Source organism: Pezoporus flaviventris, unplaced genomic scaffold (genome assembly GCF_033815535.1).
Source record: "Pezoporus flaviventris isolate CSIRO_AGI_PZ_B2104156 unplaced genomic scaffold, CSIRO_AGI_Pfla_v1 ptg000045l, whole genome shotgun sequence".
Lineage (NCBI taxonomy): Eukaryota > Metazoa > Chordata > Aves > Psittaciformes > Psittacidae > Pezoporus > Pezoporus flaviventris.
This window is the reverse complement of record NW_026892593.1, coordinates 10,781,679-10,808,207: the sequence shown is the minus strand read 5'-3', so window position 1 is coordinate 10,808,207 and position 26,529 is coordinate 10,781,679. Positions and strand designations below refer to the sequence as shown.

General features: G+C 40.8%; 1 protein-coding gene across 1 annotated transcript; it reads right to left on the bottom strand.

The window, feature by feature from the left end:
- Nucleotides 1-1,378: 1,378 nt before the first annotated feature.
- Nucleotides 1,379-25,079, bottom strand: SLC26A4 (solute carrier family 26 member 4). Its single transcript, XM_061467434.1, has 20 exons — nt 24,624-25,079; nt 24,193-24,332; nt 21,917-22,027; nt 20,140-20,330; nt 18,806-18,970; nt 16,075-16,227; nt 15,881-15,963; nt 14,758-14,905; nt 12,224-12,337; nt 11,369-11,446; nt 11,074-11,169; nt 9,669-9,775; nt 8,253-8,322; nt 7,842-7,934; nt 7,643-7,738; nt 6,487-6,717; nt 4,963-5,017; nt 4,496-4,641; nt 3,690-3,773; nt 1,379-2,081 (listed from the first exon to the last, which is right to left on the bottom strand). The coding sequence occupies exons 1-20, from the start codon at nt 24,776-24,778 to the stop codon at nt 2,058-2,060; spliced, it is 2,340 nt and encodes a 779-aa protein (XP_061323418.1). The 5' UTR covers nt 24,779-25,079; the 3' UTR covers nt 1,379-2,057.
- Nucleotides 25,080-26,529: the final 1,450 nt, after the last annotated feature.

The following is a 26,529-nucleotide window of genomic DNA, read 5'->3' as shown; positions in this document are numbered from 1 at the left end:
CTTTATCAGTCCCAGGCAGAGTATTTTTACATGGAATGTACATCCACTTTAGAAAAGCAGTACAGGCTCAGAAAAACGTGTCTGGCTTTGTCCCGCTGTTTCTGGCCTTGTGCGCTGGCAGCAGTAACTTACATTCGGGTTAATTTTAGCTGGGGCCATGGCCTGGCAGGGAAGTTTTGTCACTAACGTGGGCAGAAGTGCCAACCTCCTGCATTAGGCTGATGAATGGAAAGGGAGAGAACAGGCAGTGCTAAAAGTGTGACCTGTCAAATAAGAGCAGCTGAGCCTAAGCGTTAGTGTAAAGAGCAATTAATGCTTCCATCTGAGGAGGTGCACGTCAGCCTGGTTTGCCACATTATCAGCTTGTGGAGGTGCCTACAGATGTGCAGATAGCATGTGTCTCTGAATACAGACCTGAATCTCGCAGGCTTAGACTGGAACATCAGTATCACCTCAATTCAATCCTGTATTGCATTTGAAATGAGAAACTTCACTGTCATGAAGGCTGAAGTTTTTGTGTCAATTAGAGAATACAGATGTCAGTCTGGTGCTGTTACCTACTCTCTAAGATACTGACTGACAGAGTTTATTGGATTTTCTTTTTTTCACTGATTTTGATGGAGTTCACTTAGGTCCTTAAGGAATCATTTATGTAGTGCTTAGCTTTTCACCCGAGAGTCTTTGCTAACATTACTTGCAGCAAAAATCTTCTCTGTGCAGTGGGATATATGAAAATTTTGCTGATGTAATCAAATAAGGAGATTTAAATATGTGAACATATTGAAACCAGTCAGCCCACATTGTGAAACTTAAAAGGGATTTTATACCTGGATGTTTCTTATACTTTTGTTACTATCTGTTCCCTAACCATGCAAGGGTTTCTGCATTTAAAAAATTAATATAGTGCTAAAAAAATTAAAGGTAGCAGTCTGTTTTCCATCAAAAAGCATTTCTTCTTTATTAAAAGGAAGAACATTGATTTCCTACATGTATTTTTTATGTAGCCCTAAAGTAAGGATTAAAGTTTTGCAGGTCAAATCCTTTTGTCAATTATTGCACTTGTGCATTATGGACCGTGAAATGTAAAAGAACAGCAGCAGTTTAATGTAGACGATTAAAAGAAAAAATATGCTATATAAAAATATAACTATTAAACTAAATAAAATCCTCTATTCCATTTAAAAATAGACCCACAAACTTCTATACTCGGTCATGTTTTGACTTTCTCACTTGCACTCAGTAGCAGCCTGTTCTACAGATTCCATTAAGTACTTGGGGACTAAGGGTTTCCTTAATTTATGTCGTGATCTGCCTCTTAATGAAAGATACATAACCAAAATAATCTTCTGTGTATACTTTGTTTTAGGGATGATCATTAATAGTAGTGCAAATTTTTCTATAATGGGACTAATACAGAACTAATGAACCTGTATTCAAAGGTTACTTAATCCTATTTAAAGTTTTATAGTAGTTCAATGTTGTTTTCTGTTTTTGTGACTGTTTCATCTGTTGCCCATTTCAGCTATCAAACAGCCTGCAGCAACTTAAGGAATTGCTCAGAAAACATTATCAAGACTTGTCAGTAGGTATGCTCACACTAATGTTCAAGAATCCAAAGCCTTGGCCAGCTAGAATTCCTGCTTTCTCATTAGGTGTGGTACAAATACAGAACAAAAAGCTTGCCATCCAAAGATTTTGGTCCTTTCAATTCTCCTGGGTAGACCACAAAGCAGTTTTTTCATCCTGTTCACACTGATAAACACTGTAATGCACCTTCTGTCTGAATAGTCGCAAAACTGAGTACATCTTTTGTAATGGTCTTCTCATTTTTTTTCATCAATACATCATATGGGAAAGTGCTTGCTGAATCAAGGTCCAGAATATTTCCAGGATAATGTGAGCTAAAATTCAGAGTTTTCTAGAGATCTGTATCATTCACACAAACAATCAGATTTTTCTTGAAGTGCAAAGATTGGTTTCATTGCAGAAAATGCTTATATAGTACTGGCGGATAAATACTGTGAGTTCACAGGTAGGACAATACCAGCAGCCCATCTTCATGAAGCAAGTCTGCGCATAGCCTAGTGAAATGGTTTTGAAAAGGTGGAAAGAAACAGGCCATGGTTAGTGCTGAGTACACACCACTTGGAAAATGAAATGCTTGTGTATATGCCAACTAAAAATTAACCAAGTTCACTGTGGCCTCAGAGAAAGTGCAGAGAAAGTTAACTATTCTGGGGCAGGTGCTCTCTGACTTGTGTCTGCTTTGGACAGTTCAGCCAGGGAGCTGCAAGTCTGAAGGTTACTAGCTCTCACCTTCAAAATATGGCTATAAAGGTGGAGGACAGAAACCTCTCAGAACACTCTTTGGCCTTGGATTGGAAGTTTTTTGCCTGGTTTCTTATTTAATGACAGTAATACGAACATGTAATGAATCCCATTAATAGAAATCAGAATTAAAGTCTCTTTGGCCTTCCATTCTCAAATGCTTCTGTTCAGAATCATGGTGTCTTTCTAGCTTTTTTAGCCCTTCATTCTTTTCTGCACTGTGACTTACAGAGGAGTGGAAAGTGCGTTTCCCCATGTTAGTGATAATAATATTTGCGTCTCTTGCAATATTTGTACCAATCAAAAGAGGAAGGGGTGAATCAGGGATACCAAGTATCCCAATTAAGTGACCAAGCCCTGATGAAGTTTGGAAGGCTTTTGCTTAGGGTCTGTTTCTCCTCTTACCAATCTGCTTTCCAAGATTACATTTCCTATGGGACTTCATGCTGTAGTAGAAACTACAATGCAAGGTGATGCTGAGAACCTCTACTCAGTCACAGCCTCCTCTTACCATCTTCCTTCCAGGAACCTCTACATCCCACACATACAGCAACCATGCTGCAGCATTTTGCTGGAGCATCACCAAGAGAAGGATCACAACATTTCTGCTGCTGGATCAGAGAGGCCAAGCACAGGGTGCTGCCCCATTTCAGATCAGGAATAAAGAATAGTGTTCTGACTAGTATCACAGTAGCAGTATAGGAGGGACAGATTGTAATCATGGAATGTTCTAAGGTATTGATGTATCACCTCAAGCTATAAAAGGGCATTTAGCTCAATCTCCCTTTTCTGAGTAAGTGGATTGTGCTATTTTATTGGCTGTTACTTTAGCAGTAAGTGCTACTTTCTTTTCTGGCAGCAACCTGTAAATACAAAATACCCTGGTATTGCTTTAATGGTATTGTTGAATGTTGTTGCATGGTAGTTATGTTCAGTACACTGCTTTGCTGCAGCTTCCTGTAAAATGTTCAGATTGCGCAAGAAAGTGTCTGTTGTGTTAAAAAAAGAAATGAAGGGGAGAAGTTGACCATAATTTTGGACTCAGAAGCCTCAAGCCTTACCAAGTCTTCTTTTAGGGACCTAACTCATGCTTATCTATGTGTAAGCCTGGGTAAGGCAGAAGTAGTCCTAAAATGACAGTGGAGATGCTTGTGCACATATAACCTACTATATCTCAAGACTTCTTCCACTAAGTGCTGACATTCATGTACTGAGAGAGGTTATTTATTTATGGAGATAAAAACTGTTAAGGGCTCTGTTCATCTGTCATAGTCTCACAGCATGACTCAGTGCTACAAACAAAGGGGTGAAGCCAGCAGTATTATATAAGTAATAGACACATTCAGTTCTAAAGTGCATACCTCTTCCTGAACATCAAGTTCATCATCAGGCCGGCTTGTTTCTGTGAATTCTATGGACTGTTTAGACTCCTGCATGAGTGAAATCTTGACAGAAAGAAATTAAGAAACATGATGAGCTATGTGTTGCCTGTATCATTGAAACTGATTTATTACTGTTAAGTATCTTAAAACACAGAATGTAACTAGGAAATGCACAGAGAAGGGCAGTAGGCATGAACACTAGTGAGGAACAGCTTCCATTCACACTCACACCGAGCAGAATGGGACTCTTCAGCTTTGATCAGAGGTATATGAAATTATTAACAGCGTGGAAAAGAAAGCAGGGAATGATTATTCATTGCAGCTAACAATACAGAAATCCAACAGGCTTAAAACAAACAGGAAATATTTGTCATATAACACATTTAAAATTACAGAACCCATCTATACAGGATAGTGTCAAGCTAAAATATGTAAAGGGATTCCAGAAGGGGTATGACAGACACATTGATAAAACTCCATCTGTGGCAAATGGCTCAAAGCTCCAGCTAAGGCAGTTCTTCAGCTGCCAGTTTTCAGAAAATATAAAATGTGTCTTAGGATGAAGTGTTCTCCATATGTCCTGTTTCTCGTGTTCTTTCCACTAACAAGGTCCTGAGGTTGACAGACCCTTCTTTTGAAAAATATTCACATACTAGAGAAGCTGTCCAATTTACTAGACTCCCACTTTTTTTTTTACTACAGCTTTATGGCTAATTTTCAGTCATGCCTTGCTATAATGGAAATTGCAAGAATGAATGACGGAAGGGAAATGTACTACTGCATACCTTTTCAAATATAGGATCCTGGTTTTCACTGTATGTCATTTGATTCCTTATATAGAGCACAGCATCATGGACAGTCAAGAAGAATATGTCTTTCCTGACAGTGTCATCAAAGAAGGCACTCCGTTCCAGTTGAGATATAAGGTTGTCTGAATAAAAGAAAGTCCTAACAGATTAATACAATTTGAAGTAATTTAAGAAATAAATGTCAAAATACATGGTTGCAGCTATCAGAAATCGAAAGTACAGCCAAATAATCATAGTTTTGTCTTGACTTTTACTTTTCATATTTCCTTTAAACCCCACCATTCTTTGTGTGCCACCACAGCCCATCATGTTTATCAGCGTCATAATCCACATTTTTATTAGAACAAATGCTCCCACAGACACATGTAGAGATCCTGTCTCATCCCTTCTCATCCTCACTTTATTCTCTGCACAAATGGTAGTAGAAATACTTGGATGTTTACCTTGATATGAAGCAAAGTACACCCTCACATCAATTCTCTCAAACTCCCGAATTATCTAAAAAAAAAAAAAAAGAAAGGAAAAAGTTTACAACAGGGACAAAGTCTGTAAGGAGAAAATACATACATGTATATATGTCTGTGTAAGTACTGTACAGGCACACAAACACACACTTCATTTGTTTCTGAGTGTCTTCATTCCAAATTGTATGTTTTGCCTGTTCATGGTAAATAAGGAACTGCTATACTTTGCTTAAAGATCAGTAGTTAAGTTGCTGAAGTTTCCTATTTTTAACTGCGTAAGTGGAACTATCAATTTTACACATGCATACCATTACTGCCTATTAAGGTTCTCATTCCATTTTCATAATATGAATAATCATGTAAGAACCATGTGGGCCTGAGCAAGCTTTATTTCCCCCCTGTATCTGTGATATGATACAATCTTTCATTGGCACATGCAAACTTGTCTGCACAGATTTTTTCCTCGTGTGATGCGCCAGATGGACCTGTTCTTGGATGAAAAAGATGCATATGGAAAGAATCATGTCTGTGGACCCCATATCTTGTTTGTCTCAAAAGCTGGAACTGAATCAAAACTAGGCAGAAGGCTGAAGCAAGGTACACAGCATTCTTGTATTTCAGGTAGTTAAAAAGTGGGACACTGGATTCTACCCCTGGCTCCTTGGTGGCAGGTCAGTCTCTTAGAACAGTGTTTTCAGAGGTGATTGCTTATTCCATCCCCTTTTGTTCATTGATAAACTAGAGTCTTGGTAATCTAAGGTCTGGTCTATAGATAGGTTAAGCAGTCACAATTGCAAAATGAAGTTAGTGAAAACATCCAATCTGAACTTACAAACTATCACAAAAGACTAAAGACTGAACAATCTGGTCCTACATACTTGCAACAGGACACCAAAAATTACTGGAAATACTTGGCCTTAATCTCTTCACCTCATTTACCCTTCCCTAAACTCGGAACATTATCTCCTTACATAGTGTGGTGTTTGAAGATGAATTAATGAATGTTGATGAAGTGCTCTGATATTAGCCACAGAAAACCCTATAAAGAAATGAATCGTTCTTCCTTCCGTCATAATTTAAATAATATTGAATGAATAAATAAATCTTGTGGTTAAAGACCAAAAAGTGATGGTAGGATGAAATTTTTACTACCTCTGTGTTGAGTGAGCATCATCCTGTGCCCAGCTTAAAGCAGGAGGCATGTGGAAAGAAAATACATCACTAAAATATTTCATAACATATGCATACAAGGGGACCACATTTTGCAGTTTTAATTTTAGATTACTTGACTATGCAACCTTCATATTGTCCTTTTAATGCATTTTAATTTTTTTCCCCATGTAAAATAGGCACACACCAATATTCTGCATCTTGCTGTATGAGTTTTGAAGGTATTTTTCAACAACAGACTTCTAAAACCCCAGAAATTAACTTCAGCTCTTGATTTACATACTAATGACTAGTTTCATTTTCATGGAACCCCAGAAAAAAAGTTGCCCTTACCGTTTTTATTGATCTCACAGCCACAATATCCAAGAAGGTTACTGCTCCAAAATCAAGAATGATACTGTGGATGGGCACCTTAGGGATGTTTACTTTGACTGGGAGTTCTGAATTCCAATCCACCTGGATCTCTACTTCTTTGGTGGGAACTTGAAGATCTTGGTTGTCTTCAGGTTCCTCATCAGTCTCAAAAGCTTCATTATTAACACCAGGCTCACTGATGATGCCATTCTAATGCACAGACAATATATGGAATATAGTATTTAACCATGGAAAAAGTTTTGGAGTTACAGGAAATACTTCCGTGGGATACCTTCCATTTCAGGAATGAGCAAGATGGATATTTATGACCAGTACCCCCTGCTTCCGACCCCTGGTAATGTGGTTAGCATAACTATCACCACTTTATAAGGCAAGCAGCCATTCCCTGTGACTAAGCACGTCACGTATTCATCCTTCCCCTCATTCTCAGACCATGAAGGTCCTGTGAACCAAGTAAAAAAGCCAAACAGATTTCTTCTTTTCCTTCGTACCAGCCTCAAGATTGCTGGCCACCAATGCTGAAAGGACTCCCTTTCCAGTCTTGAAGGTCCCAGGTGCCCAGCAGACCAGGTATTGATGACCCCATCGAAGAACAGGGAAGTGTAACAGTGCACAGAGGACTCTATAAAATCAAGCAGTTTCAAGTCCCAGGTGGGGAATTCAGATAGGAACTGCTGCTGGAGAGTGAAACCTGTGATACCGCAGTGGCTGCTGCTTTTAAGGAGGATATGGAAGGCTATGTCTACTGGCCAAACTGATACGTTTACCTGGGCATCAAAAGCTGGATAACAGGAACATGTACCCATGAAAAAGACAGCATTTTTACTGCACAAAGACAATCTGAGGTGGTGAGGGGTAGAGGTAAGATCAGGGAATCTCTTGCTTCCACTCCTGTTAACACTATGACTGTCAGAGCTGCCTGGACCTGTGGGGTCTTTGGCAATAGGTGTCCTGCTCTGCTAAGTCTTCTGCAATCCTAGACTTCCTACCATAGTAAGTCACACTTTTCCATCTTTATTTTAGAGATGAGTACAGAGGAACTCATAATTAAAGCTCAAGTAATAAGCTCTAACAGTAATCATTTCAGAAATAATAGAAACTAAAACCAGCTTACCTTAGTAGCCTTTAATTTCCCCTTCTTGATTAGCTTTTGTATCTTCCTCAGTGCTTTGAGTCTCTTATTATATACCTTGACTGCATCAAATCCCACCTACAGAAAAAGTATCAGAATTATTTAACTTTACCTAGATAAAATTCTGAGGAAATCCCAAAGACATTTAAGAAGCATCCAAATCCATCACATTATCACTTACTGTGGATTTGAGGCTGCTTTTCAGTCCATCAATGTTAGCATAAAAAATTGGACTTGAGAACCTGAGAATCTTCACACCTTCTGGTTCTATAACCTGATGCCGAAGAATATAAGGTTAAGCAGCAACAACCATATTTTGGCTAATAAGAAGCAGTTCAAGTGTTTCAAAAATTCAACTACATATCTAATTCACAAAATAATGGCATATCTTTGCTGATAATTGAGGTGATGTAGTTTTCAGAAGCTTACAGCCCCAGCATGCGATATGAACCAACCGTCTGGATCCAGAATTCAGTCCTGAAACTTGTTCTCTTTGAGCACTCCACTTCCAAATTCAAGTTGTCCACAACATGCACAACTTTGTCTTACAGTGGCTTGTAGACTGAAGGGAGACAACTCAGCAATGACTTACATTTTTGTAGTCCTTGACCTTCTTGTAGATGTCTGTGCCAGGAATGTTTCCAAAGCCACCCCATGAAGGACTAACAGGAACAAAAAGAAAAGACAGTGAAGGTAAACATCGTGCTTAGGCATTCACAGGATTGAATGCAGTGCTGCATACAAACTGTCTTAGACTCTTGTAGTCTGCTGCCTTCTGTCAGACTAAGTCTCATTGCAAAAGTGTTTTATCTGCTTTGTGACACTGTCTTTTTCTGATTTGTAGTGAATGGTCCTTTTCAAAGACAAGGTACTATGGTCTTAGCCTACTTGCTGCACCATTTTTATGTAGAGCTGAATGAAGAACTTGTTCCATTTGTTTCCCAAACCAGAAAAATGCTTTAAAAGCAGATTAGTTTGGTTTGAATGAAAAAAACTTTTTTTTTTTTACTCTGAAAAAACTGATCCCTTTTTGTTTCAAATCAACTGAAACAAGACATTTACATTCTTTTCACCTTACAACTTTTTGTCCAGCCCTTTTAATTTTTTACTTCAGTTGATAACAAATCAAAATATTTTGCAGTCTCCATACATATTTTTAACAGCTCAAGCAAATTGTTTTGAAGTTTGTAAAGCCTCACCCTCCTTTCAATGTTAATTTCACATATCTGTGTTGAATTTGGGAATTTTGGGGGTTTTGAGGCTCTTCAAATTCCATTTTTTATAATCTACTATCATGTGGCAACTCCTGCAAGGCTTTATTTTTATGCATTTGCTGACAGTGCAACTGTCCTTTGGTATTGCTGGTAACCATACTCTCTGGACTGAAGGAAAGGAGTTATATTGCATTTTCAGAGAAAAGATCAATGAAAAGTAACATGATGGCCAAACAAGATTCTGCAAAGCCATCTTTTCTCACCATTCCACTACCATGTGTTCTTTGAGCAGCAACACATCAGCCACAAGAACAATTTTTTCTCATATTCTCATGCTTTCTTTTCCTTTCACAGGCATACACTCAGTATTGTATAAGCAGTATAAGTGAAAAGGCTATTGGTATATGCAACATACTGTTCTAGTGTTACATACTAAGAGTTACTATCATGATCAATTAATTACAGAAGCCCTTCATACATCTTTTTGTATTTGATCTGGAATATTCCTGTCCTTTCTAGAACTCAATTATGTGGGTGCATAAATAACGTATGGCTAAGTAACACCAAAGTACCCACCATGATATAGAAAAAATAATGATAAAATAATGTAGCTTCTCTTTTATCAGTGTAATTAAGTGACAGCACACAGACAGTGTTTTATTCTAAAGAACAGATTTCACAATTTCTGTAAGCCCAAGCAGATTTTGTGCTACGAATCATCTTGCTTTTCAGCATATTGTCTTCCTTTTTCATGGTATAACAACAACGATTATTTCTGATCCTATGTTACTTACAACTGAACTCTCAGCACAACTGTCAGCAATCCAAACAAAAGGCCAGCAAGTAATCCCAAATCAAGTCCCAGAATGATGGATGCTACACATGTGAAAACCCAGATCACCTGGAGAGGAAGTAACAAATTTAAAGTCTCTTAATTGTAATATATAACTCCTGGCCACACTGAAGAATCACTAGACCAGACAATATGAGTAGCAGAAAAATGTAACTATGGAGATGATCATAGCACACTGGCAAGTAGCTAACTTCCATACAAAAGAATTCCCAACAGTTCTCAAGGACGCAGTTACTTCAGTGAAATTAAAGGAGATGCAGGTAACCATTGTACTTTCTTCTTTTTAATGGTGGCGGTCTTTGTTAATCTTTCATTAGAAATGGGAAAAAATTTACTTTCCCAAGATGTAAAATACTGTAAGATGCCCCATCTGCAGACACATAGAGAGGAAAGGGAGCTCCTCAGTGCTATGAGAGAATCAAACTGTTGCAAAAAGGGGTATTTCATGTTAACAGGTTGACGGCACTCTCTAAGGTCTCCACTGAATATTCAGGCAGAACAGCTGAAGTGGGCTCCTCAGTTCCTTCCTACGTCACTGCCCAGGCAGAACACCCAGTGGACCCAATCTTTCAGAAATCTGAGTGCCTGCACTTCTCACTGCAGTCAGTGGGATCTTTTACCTATGGAGAAAACTACTAAATGATTGACTAAAACTGTTCAAATATACCTGAGACAGGTACTGCCCAATGACTGTAAAACTAAGCACAGTAAGTGCTGCATGGGGAAATTACTTTCCATGCAATCTTTTCCTGCCCTAACAGCCACACTCAAAGTCTATTCCACAGAAAACACAGTTGGATGTGAGCAAGTGTAATGGTTTGTGAGAAAATCCTGTTTATATATCCCTTATCATGCCAAATGAATCCACATTCTAGCTTGGGTTAGTCTTGCGACAACAAGAAATCATATTTTCTGAGGACTACCTGAGATTATCCAGGCAAATGGGATGCTAGTGTGGTAACAACATAAATATATGTGCATGAATTAAGAAAAGGTCAGCTTTTCTGACCCATTTAAACTGTGCAAAAGATAAAAGCAGAATGGTGAAGGTGTCAACAAGCCATCTTTATTGTGATTTCCAAGCCATGTCAACACAAGAGTGCTGTAAACTATGGTAATTGCTATGAAGTAGTCATCACTGCACAGTAATACCCTGATTGGAACCCTTACTGTGAAGTATATGGAATAAAAAAGATAAGCAGAACTCTAAACTGGGGAATTTTTACTTGATGTGAACTCTACAAAAATTCTGTGTATGTGGTAGTAAAGAGAAGTTTGGATGGTATTAAAAGGCAAAAAGAAAACCAGACAACATTCAGGAAAAAAGGAAAAAATAGGTTACTTACAGCATCCACTTTATTCTGTCTCCACAGACGAGGAACGTCAAACACCTGCATGAACATTCCTTTCAAGTTAGCTATGACTACAGCTGCCAACACAGACTGTGAGGAAAAAATGATGAAAAAGTGTTATTCAGAAGCAGAGATGAATATTAAGATAGCACTCAACACTCTAAACCAGAGCCTTGTCTGGTGTCAGTCACCATAGTTTAAACAGGGCTATTAATCCTGCCCATCAAAGTTGAGCATTTGGGTGCCTGATTGGTGCTGGTGACTGTACTGCAGAGGACAGTTACGGTACCTTTTGTAAGGGCTCTAGCAATTTTCCCAGGGCAACAATGGCAATCAAAACAATCCCAGCTGAGATTATACCAGCAACCTGCGAGGAACAGAGTGTTTATAGGAAATTAACTTATTAAGACTCTATCTTCTGTTTCTACGATTACACAGGAAAATGCACGAGTAGTTTCACATTACATTTCTTTAGGAACAAGGAGACCTGCCAAATTGCCATTGTGCTTAGGCACACATGGGCCATCATTATACACTTCAGCTAACACAGAATTCAATTAAGCAGGTAGAATAAACAACAGCAGGCAAGGTAGTAGCTCTTGGAAGGGTTGCACTGCAGAGACAAATGAAAGGAGCAGAGTCTGTGTGTCAGCCAGAAAAGGGCCTGCTGGATAACGTGTTGCTCGCCTCTGTTAAAGAATGCAAAGCTATAGTACTGTAAACCAGCATAGCTTACTCAACATGAGAAAGATAGCACATGGGCAGATGATGAATGGCAAATAGTAGGGCTGCTCAGGCCAGCACATGGGAGCTTAAATATCTCATAGGTAGCTGTGAGAGGACTTCCTCCCTCATCCTGAATTCCTACTGTGACAAATTCAGTCCCTTAACCGGGAATGAAATTCTAGGGAATTAAGCTTGAAGCATTTCTGACCCCTAATGTAATTCATGCCATGTAAAACTTGATTGCCCTCATGTAAAAATTATTCATTACCAGAGCACAAGCAGCTAGCTAAGATACCTGTGGCTTTCCACGTGCCAGCAACACAATCATTTTAGGACTACTTTCAACCCAATATGAAAGCTGTGCCTTGTACAAGATTAAATTTACCTGTTCACAGTACCAGTAAGAAGAGGTCATTACCTGAGTCTTTCCACCTGTACTTTCCTGGACTGCAGTCCGTGAAAGAGCAGTAGTTGCAACAAAACAAGAAAAGGCACCTGAAAAAATGTTGCTGATCCCAAAAGCAATAAATTCCTGAAAGATAATTGGATGATGCTGTAAATACAGATGCCTTAAGATAATTCTGCAATGGAGAATGACCGTATTTTGTACAGTAGTTTATAAAGTAGTAGCACAGTAATATTGAGAAGAGTATGGATTAGTAATAGCTGTTAAATGTTTACACAAATTCCTCTTGTGCCAGTGTAACCACCTGTGTTTGGGAACCAATACAATGAAGTTGATTGATAGACCCTCCCTGGCATGCACATACTCATCTTGGTATAAAGACGTTTAAAGTTTGTTTCCATCAATGTCATCAAACCTAACATTTCTAACAATTACACTGGTGTAACTGCATCAAGAAATGGGACTTCTATAAATTTAATTCCCAAGCATCATCAGCTAAACAAATAATTTTAATCAGTGCAAAAGTCTGAGTTTAGACAAGCCTTTCATTAATGCAAAGCATTGTATTATTAGTAGAACTAATCAGGAACTTTGCAATAAAACAGTTTCACTGAAAACATCTAGGGTATTGAGCCAGAAGTTTTTCACTTTGAACATCCCAATGAACTCACGCTGAGTCCCAGGCAGTGTTCTCATAGATTTGCCCCAGGGTCACAGATGCTGGCATCTACTGATGCTGGTTGTTCTGCACAAGTGACAAGGACCCTGGGGCCTTTATGTCCTGGGATCTGGGCCATTCCTCTGCTGGGAAATGAGGCATTTGGGAGCTGCCTGCAACCCCATATAATTGACAGAAACATTGTTTTCACCAAGCAAACAGAGTCACAAGAACTTTTCACTCACTGCAAATTTTTAAACATACGATTTAAGATTTGTTTTTTGCTTTCTCCCTTCTTTTCTCTGAAATGAAATTTCCTGTAAGCTTTTCATTAAGCTCCAAATACAAAAGCAGGATTTTGAAGTTATATTCTTTAACAGAAGGACCTATTCCTATGTAAACAGCTGTGCTCTGCAAGAAAATGTTGTAAGTATTGTTCTTACATCTTAATGTTGTAAGTGTTGTTCTTAGATCTTAATGGTCTATGCATATATGAAGACAAAACACTGGCAGACAATAGTATTGACCTCTCCTTCAAAATTATTTCACTACCTGCTGCTATGATGTTATTTTGACTTCTCCTATTCAAGTAAATTATTTGTCCATCATTCATGTCTGCATTTAACTTTTTTTATGTGTAAAATTAATAGTAGAGTATTGAAAGGAAGGCACTTTGCTTTTGTAGACAGTAATTCTACTACTACAATATTTGATTAATATCTTAGAAGCACATCAGTGCTGGCAGAACAGCATATTCCTCAAAAGAACAGCATAAACAGCAGTTCCAGCAACACGTGTTACTCTTTCAGATTTATTAAACTGAAAGTCAATGGATTTTAGGCAACTTTAAATCAAAGTGTTACCAGATGTGAACTTTGTGTATTGTAAAGTGACCATCGTGTTCAGAAGTATATTGTGTTACATACTGCAAAAGTGTTTCCAAGATCAATTTTTATATAATCCATTAGTACTAAAATAAAGGACACGTTAAACTAAGTACTCAGCTTATCTATTTATTGTAGTGAGTGCATTTTCTCATCTGTTCAAATGATAAAATTAAAAATTATCACAAATGCAGGACAAGGAAGCTTTCTGACATTTTCACTCCCACACCCACGGGCAAGTCACATAACCCCTGGTGAAGACACTGAACAACTGCGGGAATCCTCTAAGAGTTTGTGAATGCACAGCTAGTGACATTCTAGCCTTTAGAAACCAGTGATTAAAGCAATTCAGCCATTTGATGCAGACAGTTATTGAAGGATGTGGATATGCCAGTAAGCATTTACTTCTGTGAAGCTGCAGGACTTAGCTATACAGGTGAAGTACATTTATATTGATGTAATTGGTGTTATGCTGAGAAGCATAACAATTTATTCTGTTGGGATAAAATCATGCCCTAACTGAAAAGTTCAACTGATACAAAACCTTCACAGAGCCTAAGACTAAATAAAGCTGTCCAGAGGAACTTCTTAACATTGCCCCTCAACCCCAGAAGCACACCTCAAAATATGCCTCACAAGTGGAAATGGAAAGCAGGTTGCTAAAGCTGGCCATGTCAACTTGACATCACCAGAAAATCCCCTATGCAGTGTTTAGCTTTAGTTACCTTTTCAGAGCTACTTGAGTCACTAAAGCAATGCAAAAGGAATTAATTTCATTAAAAGCCCATACTTAAGATACAGCACATCTGGCTCATCTCTATGTGGTAAATTTCTCAGTTAATATATGGCCATTTCAGCTTTTTTTTTCCCAATAGTTGAAAGAATTTATCCTGTCAGACTTCAGCTTTAGCCTGGAAAATGTGTGTGGATAATGTTCTTTCATTTGGCTACATGAAACAGAACTTATATTCAGTATGTCTATAAACTCTTTTGGTTATACATACCTGGTTTCCATCAATAGTGTAGTCATACTTGGTTGCATATACTTTCCCCACAGATACGGCAATAGCATAAGCAACAATAGCAATAGAAAAGGAGGCTGCTATCATCTGGGAAAACAGGCTGACATCTGGAGGTTCAGGAGGCAAAAATCTAGTATTTAGAAAATACATTAGTGTTATCATCTTTGATCAAATTCTGTTCTTACTAGAATTGTCAAGGAGTTTGAGGCAGAGGCATACAGGTTGCTTATAATATGAAGTGTAATGTTTCAAGTTAATAAAAAGGTGGAAACAGCCCATTGACATACAGAACACGCTTATCTAGCTCTCCCAAATCCTGATGCTATTAATCAGCAACAAAGCTCTCATTGTTCTCAGCATGACTGAGATTTGGCCTTATGATAGCAAAGTGAAAAAGTACATTTTTTAAAGCATTGAATAAAGGATGTATTGAATAGTATGATGAATTACATAAATATGTTAATGACACTTCATACTATTGTTAACATACTTCTTCAGAAGATCTCAAAAGCATTTTATCTCCTACTGTGTTTCCTCAAATTTTAATTAATCAAGCCCTGAATACCAAATGGAATGTGAAGGTTACTACTGTGAAGTGCTCTGAATCTTTCAAGTGAAAGTCTCTACCAGTGCAATCCTCAATATCCTTGCTCTTATGACTACAGAAGTAGCAAGAAAGATTGGGATAATATTAGCAGCATGAATATGAACCACAATGGGAGGGATAACTTGGGTCTACAGAAACTAAATGTATGCAGAATTCCATTAGTAAAAATCCTGTTTTTTTCTGGGTTTCTTTTGGGTGGGTTTTTTTTTTTCACATTTTCCCATAGTCATACATTGACTTTATGAAGCAATTAATTCTCAGATGAACTTCATAAATCTGGTAGACATTCCTAAGCCCATTTTACAGATGAAGGAAAGCTAGGCAACATATTTGGGTGGCATACTCGACAGAGCCAGAAGTAAAACTCAGGAAATCTCCAGCTCTGAGTTCTAAACTCAGGTTACAGTTCTCAATTTCTCTTTTACATCTTTTCTCTTACCACTGTCATTTTTAGTCAATTAAAATATTACCTATTTCCGAGAAGACAAAGGCACTCACCCTCTTGGAATGCTCTTAACAATGCCTGCATTGTATTTTTTCTCGAAGTCAGCAGCATATGAAATGCCAGTGGCTACTATTGTCTGTAATAAAATAAAACAACAGTTTCGAAACTTAAAAAGGGTTCTTGTCTTCCTGTAGCTAGCCCCATCTATTTTATCTGTTACCATGTTTTGTTACGCTCTTTTGCTTACCACAATAACTTCTATTGGTATAGGTATAGGTATCTTGTGTTTGAACCGATCGTTTATTTCTTTAACTACCATGCAGATAACAATGGTGAGGAGTCCAGCAACAAGATCTGCAATGTTGGTGGTCCCAATTTTTTCAAATGTTTCAATAAGAGTCTGAAAAATAAAAATGACAAGATAAAACTTGCCCATGTCCCCTTTAAGGATGTGAAATTACTCACTAAAAGATCCAAGATATATGGGGGTTTGGAGGAGGCCAAGTTACTTGTTTATTCAGGAGAGTAACCCTCTCCTGAAGGATAGGCTGAGGTATCCTGTGTTGACATACTGTCAAGGTGCTACAGAATCAGTGAATGGATTTAATGGTGAATTTAACTGAAAAAGTTTACATGCAAGAAAGGGGGCTTCACACAGGGGGCTTCAGCTTCCTGATTCTTAGGAAACCAATGCTAAGTAAGAAGAGTTAAGCCCCACCTGTGTTTATTACCTCTAGCCTTATTTGGAGCAAGGAAGGGAAGATCTATGTCTTCTTCAGTTTGTCCAAGGGAGCAAGGGAGGTCTTCATTACTCAAAAGACAGCTAGCAGATGCATGAGCAAAACTCTAGTTCACTGCGTGCCTAGTACATACAGTCTGTGGATTACATGTTTCCTATTTCCACTGCTGACATATAGAGAATGAGTATGAATATGTGGGTCCTGCCAGGCTGTGGAGAATCCTATACTTGAGAAAAGCAGTCACTAATCCTCACCTTAGCGTATATTAACCCTCTAAGCAGAGTTCAGTCCCATGCTGGAGGACTCCCACAACTGGGCTGCTATAGGCAGCTCCCTTCTGTATCCTTGCTATGCCCTTGCTTGGTCCTATTTATTGCAAGTAAGTGTACAAAGAAAACATGAAGTGATCATTACAGAAAAACTACAAATACACCTCTGTCATTCTCCTAAGCATCAGTGTAATTCTCACTTGCCCCATCTCCAAGAAAACTTAATCATTCCATGCATAGTGAAACAGCTTTAACAGAATGATCTGGTAGAAAATGGGTTAGAAATAGATTTCTTGCATCCTAGTTAGCTCCCCAAATACTGAACTGTCAGTTTAAAAGCAAGGGGAGGATTGCAGCAGCAGTACCACTACTACCATACTTTGGTGTTGAAATAAAACATCTAAGTAAGTGCTTAATCAGCTATGTTTTCTAAGCTAAAAAGAAGCCTCCCTGAAACACTGAATCAGATGCCTTTCATTGTGTGACTGAAGCCACTTCTTGCTTACCATGAATCCCATTCTCACTGACCATCATTCGTGCTGCCTCCATTCACAGGGGAACAGTAATTTCCTCACTTGGGGTTATGGATTCTGCTAGTGTTGGATGCTTAGTGTTGCAGTTTGTTAAACACCACTTCTGAAGCAAGTCCAAAACTGGCTGAAGCTGGTGCAGCAAGTCACTGGTTGAGCACACCAGAAATCACAATTTCTTTGCTTCACACACTTCTGCAAACACATTGATGACTTACCTGCAAGAACTCAGAAGCTTTGAGCTTTAACCTAAAAAGTCAGCATTCCACTCAGGCTTGCAGGAGCTGGAAGAACCATGTAATTCCTTTTCAAAAATACTTTCTACTAAATGTATCACCCTTCAATAAATATAAAAAATAGAGATAGAAAAACCTGCTGGATTAACAAGTCCATTACCCTGACAGGTCTGCTGTAAAGTCTGTTAGTACTTTGTCTCATCTGATTTTCCTTGTTTTGAAGGAAAAAGTTTTCATTAATTCTGAAAAGGCCAATAACATAATACTTCCCCCCACCCAAATAATCAACCATTTTTTTCCCTAAACTTTGCTTTGCTGTTTGCAGTTCTATTCATTCTATTATTGCTAATCTAGATGTCTAATGTATTTTTTTGCTGGTCTGGTTGCCTGAATGGGCACATTTTTTCACCTAGAACAACCTCTTTCAGAAATCTGTAATTCTGATATGAAGTATTATGGAAGATCTAAAATACCGTGAACCTGGATAGTTTCATGCTGAAGGCAGTGACAAAACTCTCAGTAATTTTGCAGGGGAAGGAAACTATTCTGTAATACGAGACCTCCAGGAATTCAGTGGTTCTGTAATCCAGCCAAGATGTTTCTCCATTTGATCATTTTCTCTAAGATCAACAAATGGAGTTGTGACAGCATTTAGCCTCACTTTAACTAACCAGTAGATACCTGGCCGCATGGTGGGAATCCACATCCTTCTTTAGGTATTCACGAGTATGGCTACAGTGTAGAATAGCAAAGGATGCCCTTTACCAGAATGACCTGCTGGTTTAAGAGTAAAGAGGCTTGGGACCAATCAGGTTTGGGAGATGACCTGACAGTGTTAAGAAATGATTGAATGTCCTCCACAATAAGACAGAAATGACAGAAAGTAGTCTCCAGAAGTGTCAACCTAGAGAAGAAGAACTGTTTTGCTGTATAATTACATTTAAATTTTATGTGAAAACCTGCTCTGTCTGAAAAAACCTTCAAGATGACAATTGACTTTCTGTCTGGGAAATACCAAAAGCAGCTACTTAGAGCTGCACAGCTATAAATGAACAGTAGCAGATCTTCGTGACAGTGAGAACTAAGGAAATGCCCTATACTTACCACCACATACATGGACAGTTCCTGTACGAAATGGATGCAGAAGATAATCACATAAAAATTCTGCCATAAAACCAAAACAGATTAATAGGACATACTTACATATATTATGGAAAGGACACCGTTATAGTTTTTTGTTGAAACATTTAGGACTATTTTCAATTGTGACACAAACACTTGAAAAGCAGCTGCAGTTGTGAATCCCCCAACGAGTGGGTCTGCAAGGTATCTCACAATGAAACCAATCTGAAGGACTCCAAATATTACCTGGAAAAACCATGAAGAATAACAGCTTGCTAAACAACAAAAAGGGACACCTTTATTTGGTGACATCTTATACTTTGTTCTGTTGGTTTTGTTGATACAGAGCCTTAGGACCATATTCCCCCATTACCACCTAGTGTAGCTTAATATTTTGCCATCTGAGGAAACAAAGGAGACCTGAAGAAACGTGTGAGCAGCTGCTCCAGGATAGGCACCATTAGCACTTAGTTTCATGCAGGTCCCTTGGTCTGCAGTCTGCTGCCACAGACTATGCCCAGGATAAAGAAGAGATTCAGAGCAACCCTGTGGAGAAGGACTTGGGGGTGTTGGTTGATAAGAAAATGAACATGAGCCGGCTTCAGTGTGCGCTCATAGCCCAGAAAGCCAACCGTATCCTGGGCTGCATTAAAAGGAGCGTGACCAGCAAGTCGAAGGAGGTGATCCTGCCCCTCTACTCTGCTCTTGTGAGACCTCACCTGGAGTATTGTGTGCAGTTCTGGTGTCCTCAACATAAAAAGGACATGGAACTGTTGGAACAAGTCCAGAGAAGGGCCACAAAGATGATCAGGGGACTGGAGCACCTCCCATATGAAGACAGGCTGAGGAAATTGGGGCTGTTCAGCCTGGAGAAGAGAAGGCTGTGTGGAGACCTCATAGCAGCCTTCCAGTATCTGAAGGGGGCCTATAGGGATGCTGGGGAGGGACTCTTCATTAGAGACTGTAGTGATAGGACAAGGGGTAATGGGTTAAAACTGAAACAGGGGAAGTTTAGGTTGGATATAAGGAGGAAATACTTTCCTGTTAGGGTGGTGAGGCACTGGAATGGGTTTCCCAGGGAAGTTGTGAATGCTCCATCCCTGGCAGTGTTCAAGACCAGGTTGGATGAGGCCTTGGGTGACATGGTTTAGTGGGAGGTGTCCCTGCCCATGGCAGGGGGGTTGGAACTAGATGATCTTAAGGTCCCTTCCAACCCTAATGATTCTATGATTCTATGATTCTATGATAAGAAGAATAGTCCCCCAAAAGCTCGTCAGAGTTTGAGATTACTTTTCTTCATTTGTGTGTTTTACTACAGGAAAATGTCTTTCTGCCCTAGTACATATTTCCATGATGTGTTTTCCCATTAAAATTAAAGCAGTATCAACCTTGTGTCTTCAAGCCAACTATTTTACCTGTAAAATTCCAACCAGAAATGTGAGTGTACTAGCAATCAGCACTCTCTGTGCATCTCGGGATTCAGTGTCTATCAGTGTCCCAGTAACATTAGTCCCTGTAGCATTACTACTGCCTATGAGAAAATTATCATCAGGGGCCATGCTCAATACAACAGATCCCACCATCAAACTGACTACAGGGAAAGGACCTGTAATGACAAACAGAACACACTGAAGTTTAATATACAATAAAAAGAAGCATTTATCAGACTAGACAAGTAAACTCTAAATCAGAAAATCCATATAATATTTTAAATGGGGTACATTAGTAGTATTAGGGAGCCAGGAGCCACAGGCACTGCAAACATGACAGAAGGATACAATTCCTTCCTTAAATAACTTTCATTATTCATACAGGTGCAGTTTCATGCTTTGCTTAAGCCAACTTCGGTCTGTACCCAGGCCAAAAGTGGCAACATGTTCCAACCATCTCCCTTGTATGAGCACCACAACCAGACAAAACAGATGGTGATCCAGCTACAAGCAACAGTTACTTAATTTTTCTTCTTTTTTGTCTTTGGGTTTTTTTTTAATCATGGTTAGTTTTCAGCTGGTCCAGATTGCCACACAGCTACATGGTCAGGAATCCAAACACCATGGTGGTGGCAGGAACATGCAGCAAGGGGTAGGACCACATCTTTTGGCAGTAGTGTGGTATTACAATGGCTAAAGATGACTGAAACTATACTTAGGGCAAGATACAGACAGAGTAAGTGATCACTGTGTCAGCAACACGTAATCTAAAAGTAATCATATTTGTTTTAGTTATTTACTAAAATTATACAGAAAATGTCATGAAATGTCTTAAAGAAGGAGAAATTAATTTTGCAGATACTTTAGGGGACACTTCATGAATAAGAGTATTGAAAAAAGCATAGATGAGCATTTGATAATCTAGAAAGCAGTAACGTCAACATAAGTGGACATGACAACTCAGACCTGGATGGAAAATGTGAGCTGGTAGGTAGGGTAGGAAGAGGCTAAGAAAGTGGAGAAAGCATACAGAAATATTGATGCAGCAGAGAAGAAAATTGATGAAAACCATAATATCATGCCAAAGCTTTGGGAGAGGAAAACAATCTATTCTTAGTGGATATGAACAAAGAAAGACTCTATTTTATTAAAATGAAGAAAAAGAAACTTCAGTGATCAAGCTGTAACATGAGTTTTAAATGTGAGAACTAACAGGAAACAAACCCCATCTTTTACAGAAAGTATTCAGAAAGAATCAACAAGGTTTACCCATAGCCTTGATGTGAGGATCTAGAACGAGGCTGGAGTGGACACACAGGTTCTGGGTCTCCGCGACAGGCAAGAAGATGACATTGTCCACAGTGATCAAAAAAGGATGCAGCAAGGAAGGCTTGTAGAGAAGACTAAAAGAGCTGTTTTAGCCATCTTGAGCTTTAGCTGATAGACAAAATGTCTGTTCACACTGCCTACTGAGGCCTTGATCTTGTAATTTCTTGCAAAGAGTTTAGCCAAAGACAAGATTTAAACTTCAGCATAAATGCAAGCAAAAAGCATGCAGGGGCACAACTGAAGTTAGCTATTACGCACGATTGCCTGGACAGAGAAGAAATAAGCCTTAGGTACCCCAAACACACCAATATCAATATTCAGCACAGCCAATTCAGTTCAGAAAGTAGTTTTCTTGTAGGAAATATGAATGCTCACAGTAAGGATTAACATTTTGTAATAGATAATTCACTGTAACTTGAACACATGCAGTTACCAACTGAGATGTGTCTTGATGTTCCCAGGAAAAAGTACGTCAGGATGGGAAAAAAGGCAGAATAGAGGCCATATCCAACAGGAACTGCAGCCAGCAAAGCATATGCCAAACCTAAAATGGCATACCATCAGAGTGTCAGACTTAAAATCTCTCAACAAACTACTACCTTGTCTAGAATAGACTTTCAGAAAGGTTTACTCCTTTTGTCCAGATACAATTTAGAATGTGTTTTGTCTGTAAATCAGTTGCAGGCACATATGTGATTATTAATATGTGATGGTAAGTGATTACATATCCCACACTGGTAGTTGAATGAGTAATTACTGAAAGATGTTCCTGTACAGGTAGCTCAAAACATAGGCTCAGGTATGAAGTTTAAGTGGGTGAACAGTGTAGCAAGAGTGAATGGTCAGCCCCTAGAGAGAAAAGAGGGATATGTGAGTGTCCTAGTTATAGACAGAAATTTCAAGCACAGACTCTGAATTATTGCACTACAAGTATGCTTCAGCATGTTCAGCCCTTCTGAAAATCAGGCTGCTCTTTTTTTTTCTCAGTATCAGCTTATAAACTCAAATACCAAAAGTAAATCACACAAATTTGACAGTTTTGATCTTTAGCATTGTCTTCCTTTGTATACCTGTGCAAGCTGTCAAATCCAACAAACAATGAAAAAACAAGTTGCTTTCAGTATCATATCCTGGTTAGCTCCCACTGCAGAGTAGTGTTCTTTCTCAAAGATACTGCAAAAGCCATCAGAGTTCAAAACAATATAAGTCCTGGTCATACTACCGTTACTGTTGGGATGACTACAAGCAACATACAGTTGCTGGGAGTTAGGGACTTCAGGGACCTCAAAATGCCAGAAGCCTCTTTTTTTGGCAAACACTTCGACCAATTTTCCCCATATTGCATCATTTCAAATTTCAGATTTTTTTTTTTTTTTGTAATACAGCTAGATTCAGATTTGTACTAATTTGTTTTTTTTTAGTTATTATTAATACATAGGTGGGAGACCAAACAGTGTATTTATTTTAGCAATCAGTTTTGGAAGTGGAATCTAATTGTGAGACAATCAGGCCCAGTGTAAAAAAAAAACCAAACAAAACAAAAAACAACAAATGAGGGGGCTACAGTAAGAGCATAACAGCTGTCACAAGCCATATGAAAAGCATATGTAGTCCAGTCCATTTTAAAAATGCAAGGGACTCCTGTAACTGGGGCACTACCTTCAGCAGAGATATTCCATGCCTGACACAGACTCTCTACAGGTCTGAACAAATCACTTTCTTATTCCTCAGGTCACCCTCTGCCTGGAAGAGAACTCTGTAAAACTTTTTTACTTTGCCAGTCTGTGCCCTCCTAGCATGCTCCAAGGGAACAGACAGTAGGGAATACTTGTGGCTAGTTGGGAATGAGTAACCTTTCTTTGTTCCCCATATGAAGCTTTGCGTCATTGTGCAAACACCTGATTTCCATTGAGGGAAAATGTAGGGTTGACAACCTAGCTTAACCTCCCCCAGTCCTGAAAAATGACAAAAATTGTATAAGAACACTACTGGGATGAAAGAAATGAATGTCCTGGATCACGTCAGGGTTATAGCTAGTCTTGTCTTTGACAGTGGAACTTAGCAGCTGCCCCAGACAAAATGGTTCTGCCCTTTAGGTCTTCCTTAACTAACTTATTTTATTTCTGCCACTTTTCTCTTTGTTCATCCACCAAATTCTTTCCTAATAAATAGAATAAGGAAATAAGGGAAACTTATTATTACAACACATGTGCTGTAACTGTCCATCAAGATTATACATTTTTTTAGTGTGAATACCACCTCCTTGAGGGCTGTTTTTGCAGATACCCGAGCAACCTTATAGGCCAGATTTTAAAGGAGAGTGGATATCAAGGTTGGGCCAAAAAGTAGATTTCTGTGGGCAGCTGCAGGAGAGCTACAGGCTGAGATAACCAAGAAAGAGAAATAATGCCACATGACCCATCTGACTTATCACAAAGTAATTAAAATTTTAAATATCAAAATGAATAGTCTTTGAGTAAAAGCCTTGGAATAAAAAGTTAAACACATCTTGAGACCACATCAAAGGAAATTTAAATCTTCCAGCCAAGCAAAGAGAAAACAGGAATAAATTAAACCCATCAATTATTTATTGCAAAATAGTACCTAATATCTAGTATTAAATAACAAGTCTCAGATTTGTAATTCCACCTGCATAACACCCCTGTGTTTAGCCAGCTCCCTCATAGGGGCCGATGTGCCGCGCTTTACCTTGTAAGGTGGCAACGAGGCCGGTGCTGACCCCCGAGATGATGTCGCTGATCAGCCACTCCTTCACCCGGTAGTTGGGCAGCCACTCCAGAATGGGCAGGAAGGACTTGGCAACCTGAAAGGCCCTTTTTCTCGAACATCTGCGAGGAAACAAGCGATGAACATACCCCGCAGGGCTGCACTGGGAAGCCCCCCTACAGCCCCAAGCTGACAGCGAGCTGGGGCGATGCACGTTTAAAGCCGCAATGACAGGCACGGTGGTGTCTCCCAGGCAGGGATGGGGCAGGTATCGGTGTCAGAAGCGCTGTCTGCTGGAGGAAGCTGCGTCCGCCTTGACTTGAGGGAAGCGGAGATGGGTCTACCGGCGGACTGGCCCCTTCACCGCGCGTCCCGGCACCCCCCGGATCCCGCCCCGCGCCTGACGGACCCACCTGCAGGCGGCCTGCGCCCGCTCGCGGAGCGTCGGCGGCAGCGGCGGGTGCCGCTCGTTCTCGTCCTGGAAGCCCGCCTCGCTGTAGATGGGCCGCGCCACCACGTAGTGGCTGAGCTCCGCCAGCGGCTCCGCCGCCCGGTCGCCCGCTGCCATGGCCCCGCCTGAGGCGGAGGGCAGCTAGCGGGGCCCGCGCCGGCACCCCCTGGCGGCCCTCCCGCGCCGCCGGTTGACCCGGCCGCCAGCAGCCCCTCAGCCCGGGGCGCGGTCCGACCCCAGGGCGCAGCGCTGTCCGCGTCCTGAACCGGCGGCTCCGACGGCGCCGCCGCGGCCACCGACTGCTCTACCTGCGCCCGCGCCTGCTCTCCGGCGTGGGGTAGGGCGAGCCGGCTCCGGTGCAGCGGCATTTATAGGGCCGGGCGCGGCCCGGCGCTTTATTTACGGGGAAACACAGAGAGACCCGGCTCCGGGCTGTCCCGGGAGACGCCTCCGTCCGCCCTCCCCTTCCAGCCCCGGCGGCCCCTCTCAAGCCCTGCCCCGGGCCGGCGCTCGCCGGAGAGACCCTCCCTGTCCCGCGGGGGCCGCCGGGCCCTACACCTCGTCCCGTCCCGTCCCTTCGGGGCGGGGGCTGCACTTCAAAGCCGCCGCCCGGGGCAGCGCAGGATGAGGGTCGTTCTCAGGGGAATTGCCCCCCGGCGCGAGGAGCGGGGCACCCCGCACGCACACGGACCCCGCCGGCGGGTGGGGGGGCTCGTACCCCTCCACCGCGTGCCCGGCGGCCTCGGCCTGCAAAGGCGATCGGTGTTCTGACGAGCCTGAGGGACCGGGTGGGACCAGCCGCCGCACGCACCGCTTGGCCCACACGGAAGCCTTCTCCCAGTTTCCAAAGCCCTGCTGCTGCGTCTCATGATCCAAGCTTTGGGAATGCAGAGACACAAATGCCTGATAAACCACACCTGCTCTGCGAACCGTCCCTGGGCTCACCCCGCTGCCCCAGCGGGAAGGAGAAGTGCTCCGGACCCCGCGTGCTCTTGGTGTCACACCTGGAATGACAGGAGGTGGCTGGGATGAAGCTTCTACTTTGCCCGAGGGGGGTCGGAGGGAATGAACTCTTTGGCAGCGCTGCTGTAGTTGAGGGTTAGGTATAGGGCTGGGGCTGAAAAAGTCAATCCTGCCTCCTGTGTGCTGCTGGCTACATTGCAGCTCTTCCATGGTACATGTGGAGGAGAACCTAGCAAAGGTCTTGCAGGGGTGAAGTGAAGCATGTGTCCTTGTCACCCTGGAGACTTCTTGAAATCAAAATCAGTGCCAATGTTTCAGCTAACACCAAAGAGGTGCTGAGGGCACACACTGAGGGCACTGCATCGAGCAATGCTTCTTCAATGAACTACTCGGGTGTGGATATTCTCAACGGCCTTGGTTTCAAAGTGTCTTAGTATAGTCCTGACTTCAGGCATGTTGGAGCCAACATTGCTAAACTGCAAAGGAGCTTCTTGCTGAAACATAGTCTAGGTTTTCTAACTCTGAGCAGGCTTCCCCTGCCAGTGTCCTGTAAAAACTGGCTGAGTAAACTGCTGAAGTGCTTTGATCTGAGCAGTATCCGGCAGTGAACAAGCCAGCTACCTGAACCGAGTCCTGAAGTTCTGTAGAAGCTCGTAAGCACAGCACTGGAGTGAGTAAAAGCTGAAAGCTAATGTCTAGTGGTAGGACTTTGTGTTTTAAGGGAAGTGGTCTTACGGTTACTCACTCCACAGTGGGGAGTGGGAAGGCTTTCAGATTGTTTTGCTAGCAGGTAATGCCATGGGGAAATGGAACTAATGTTGGAAGACAGAAAAGTAGCTTAATTCAGTTAGACATGTACTAAAGCACATAACAGAAAACTGAGCTGGCATTCGAACTGAATGACT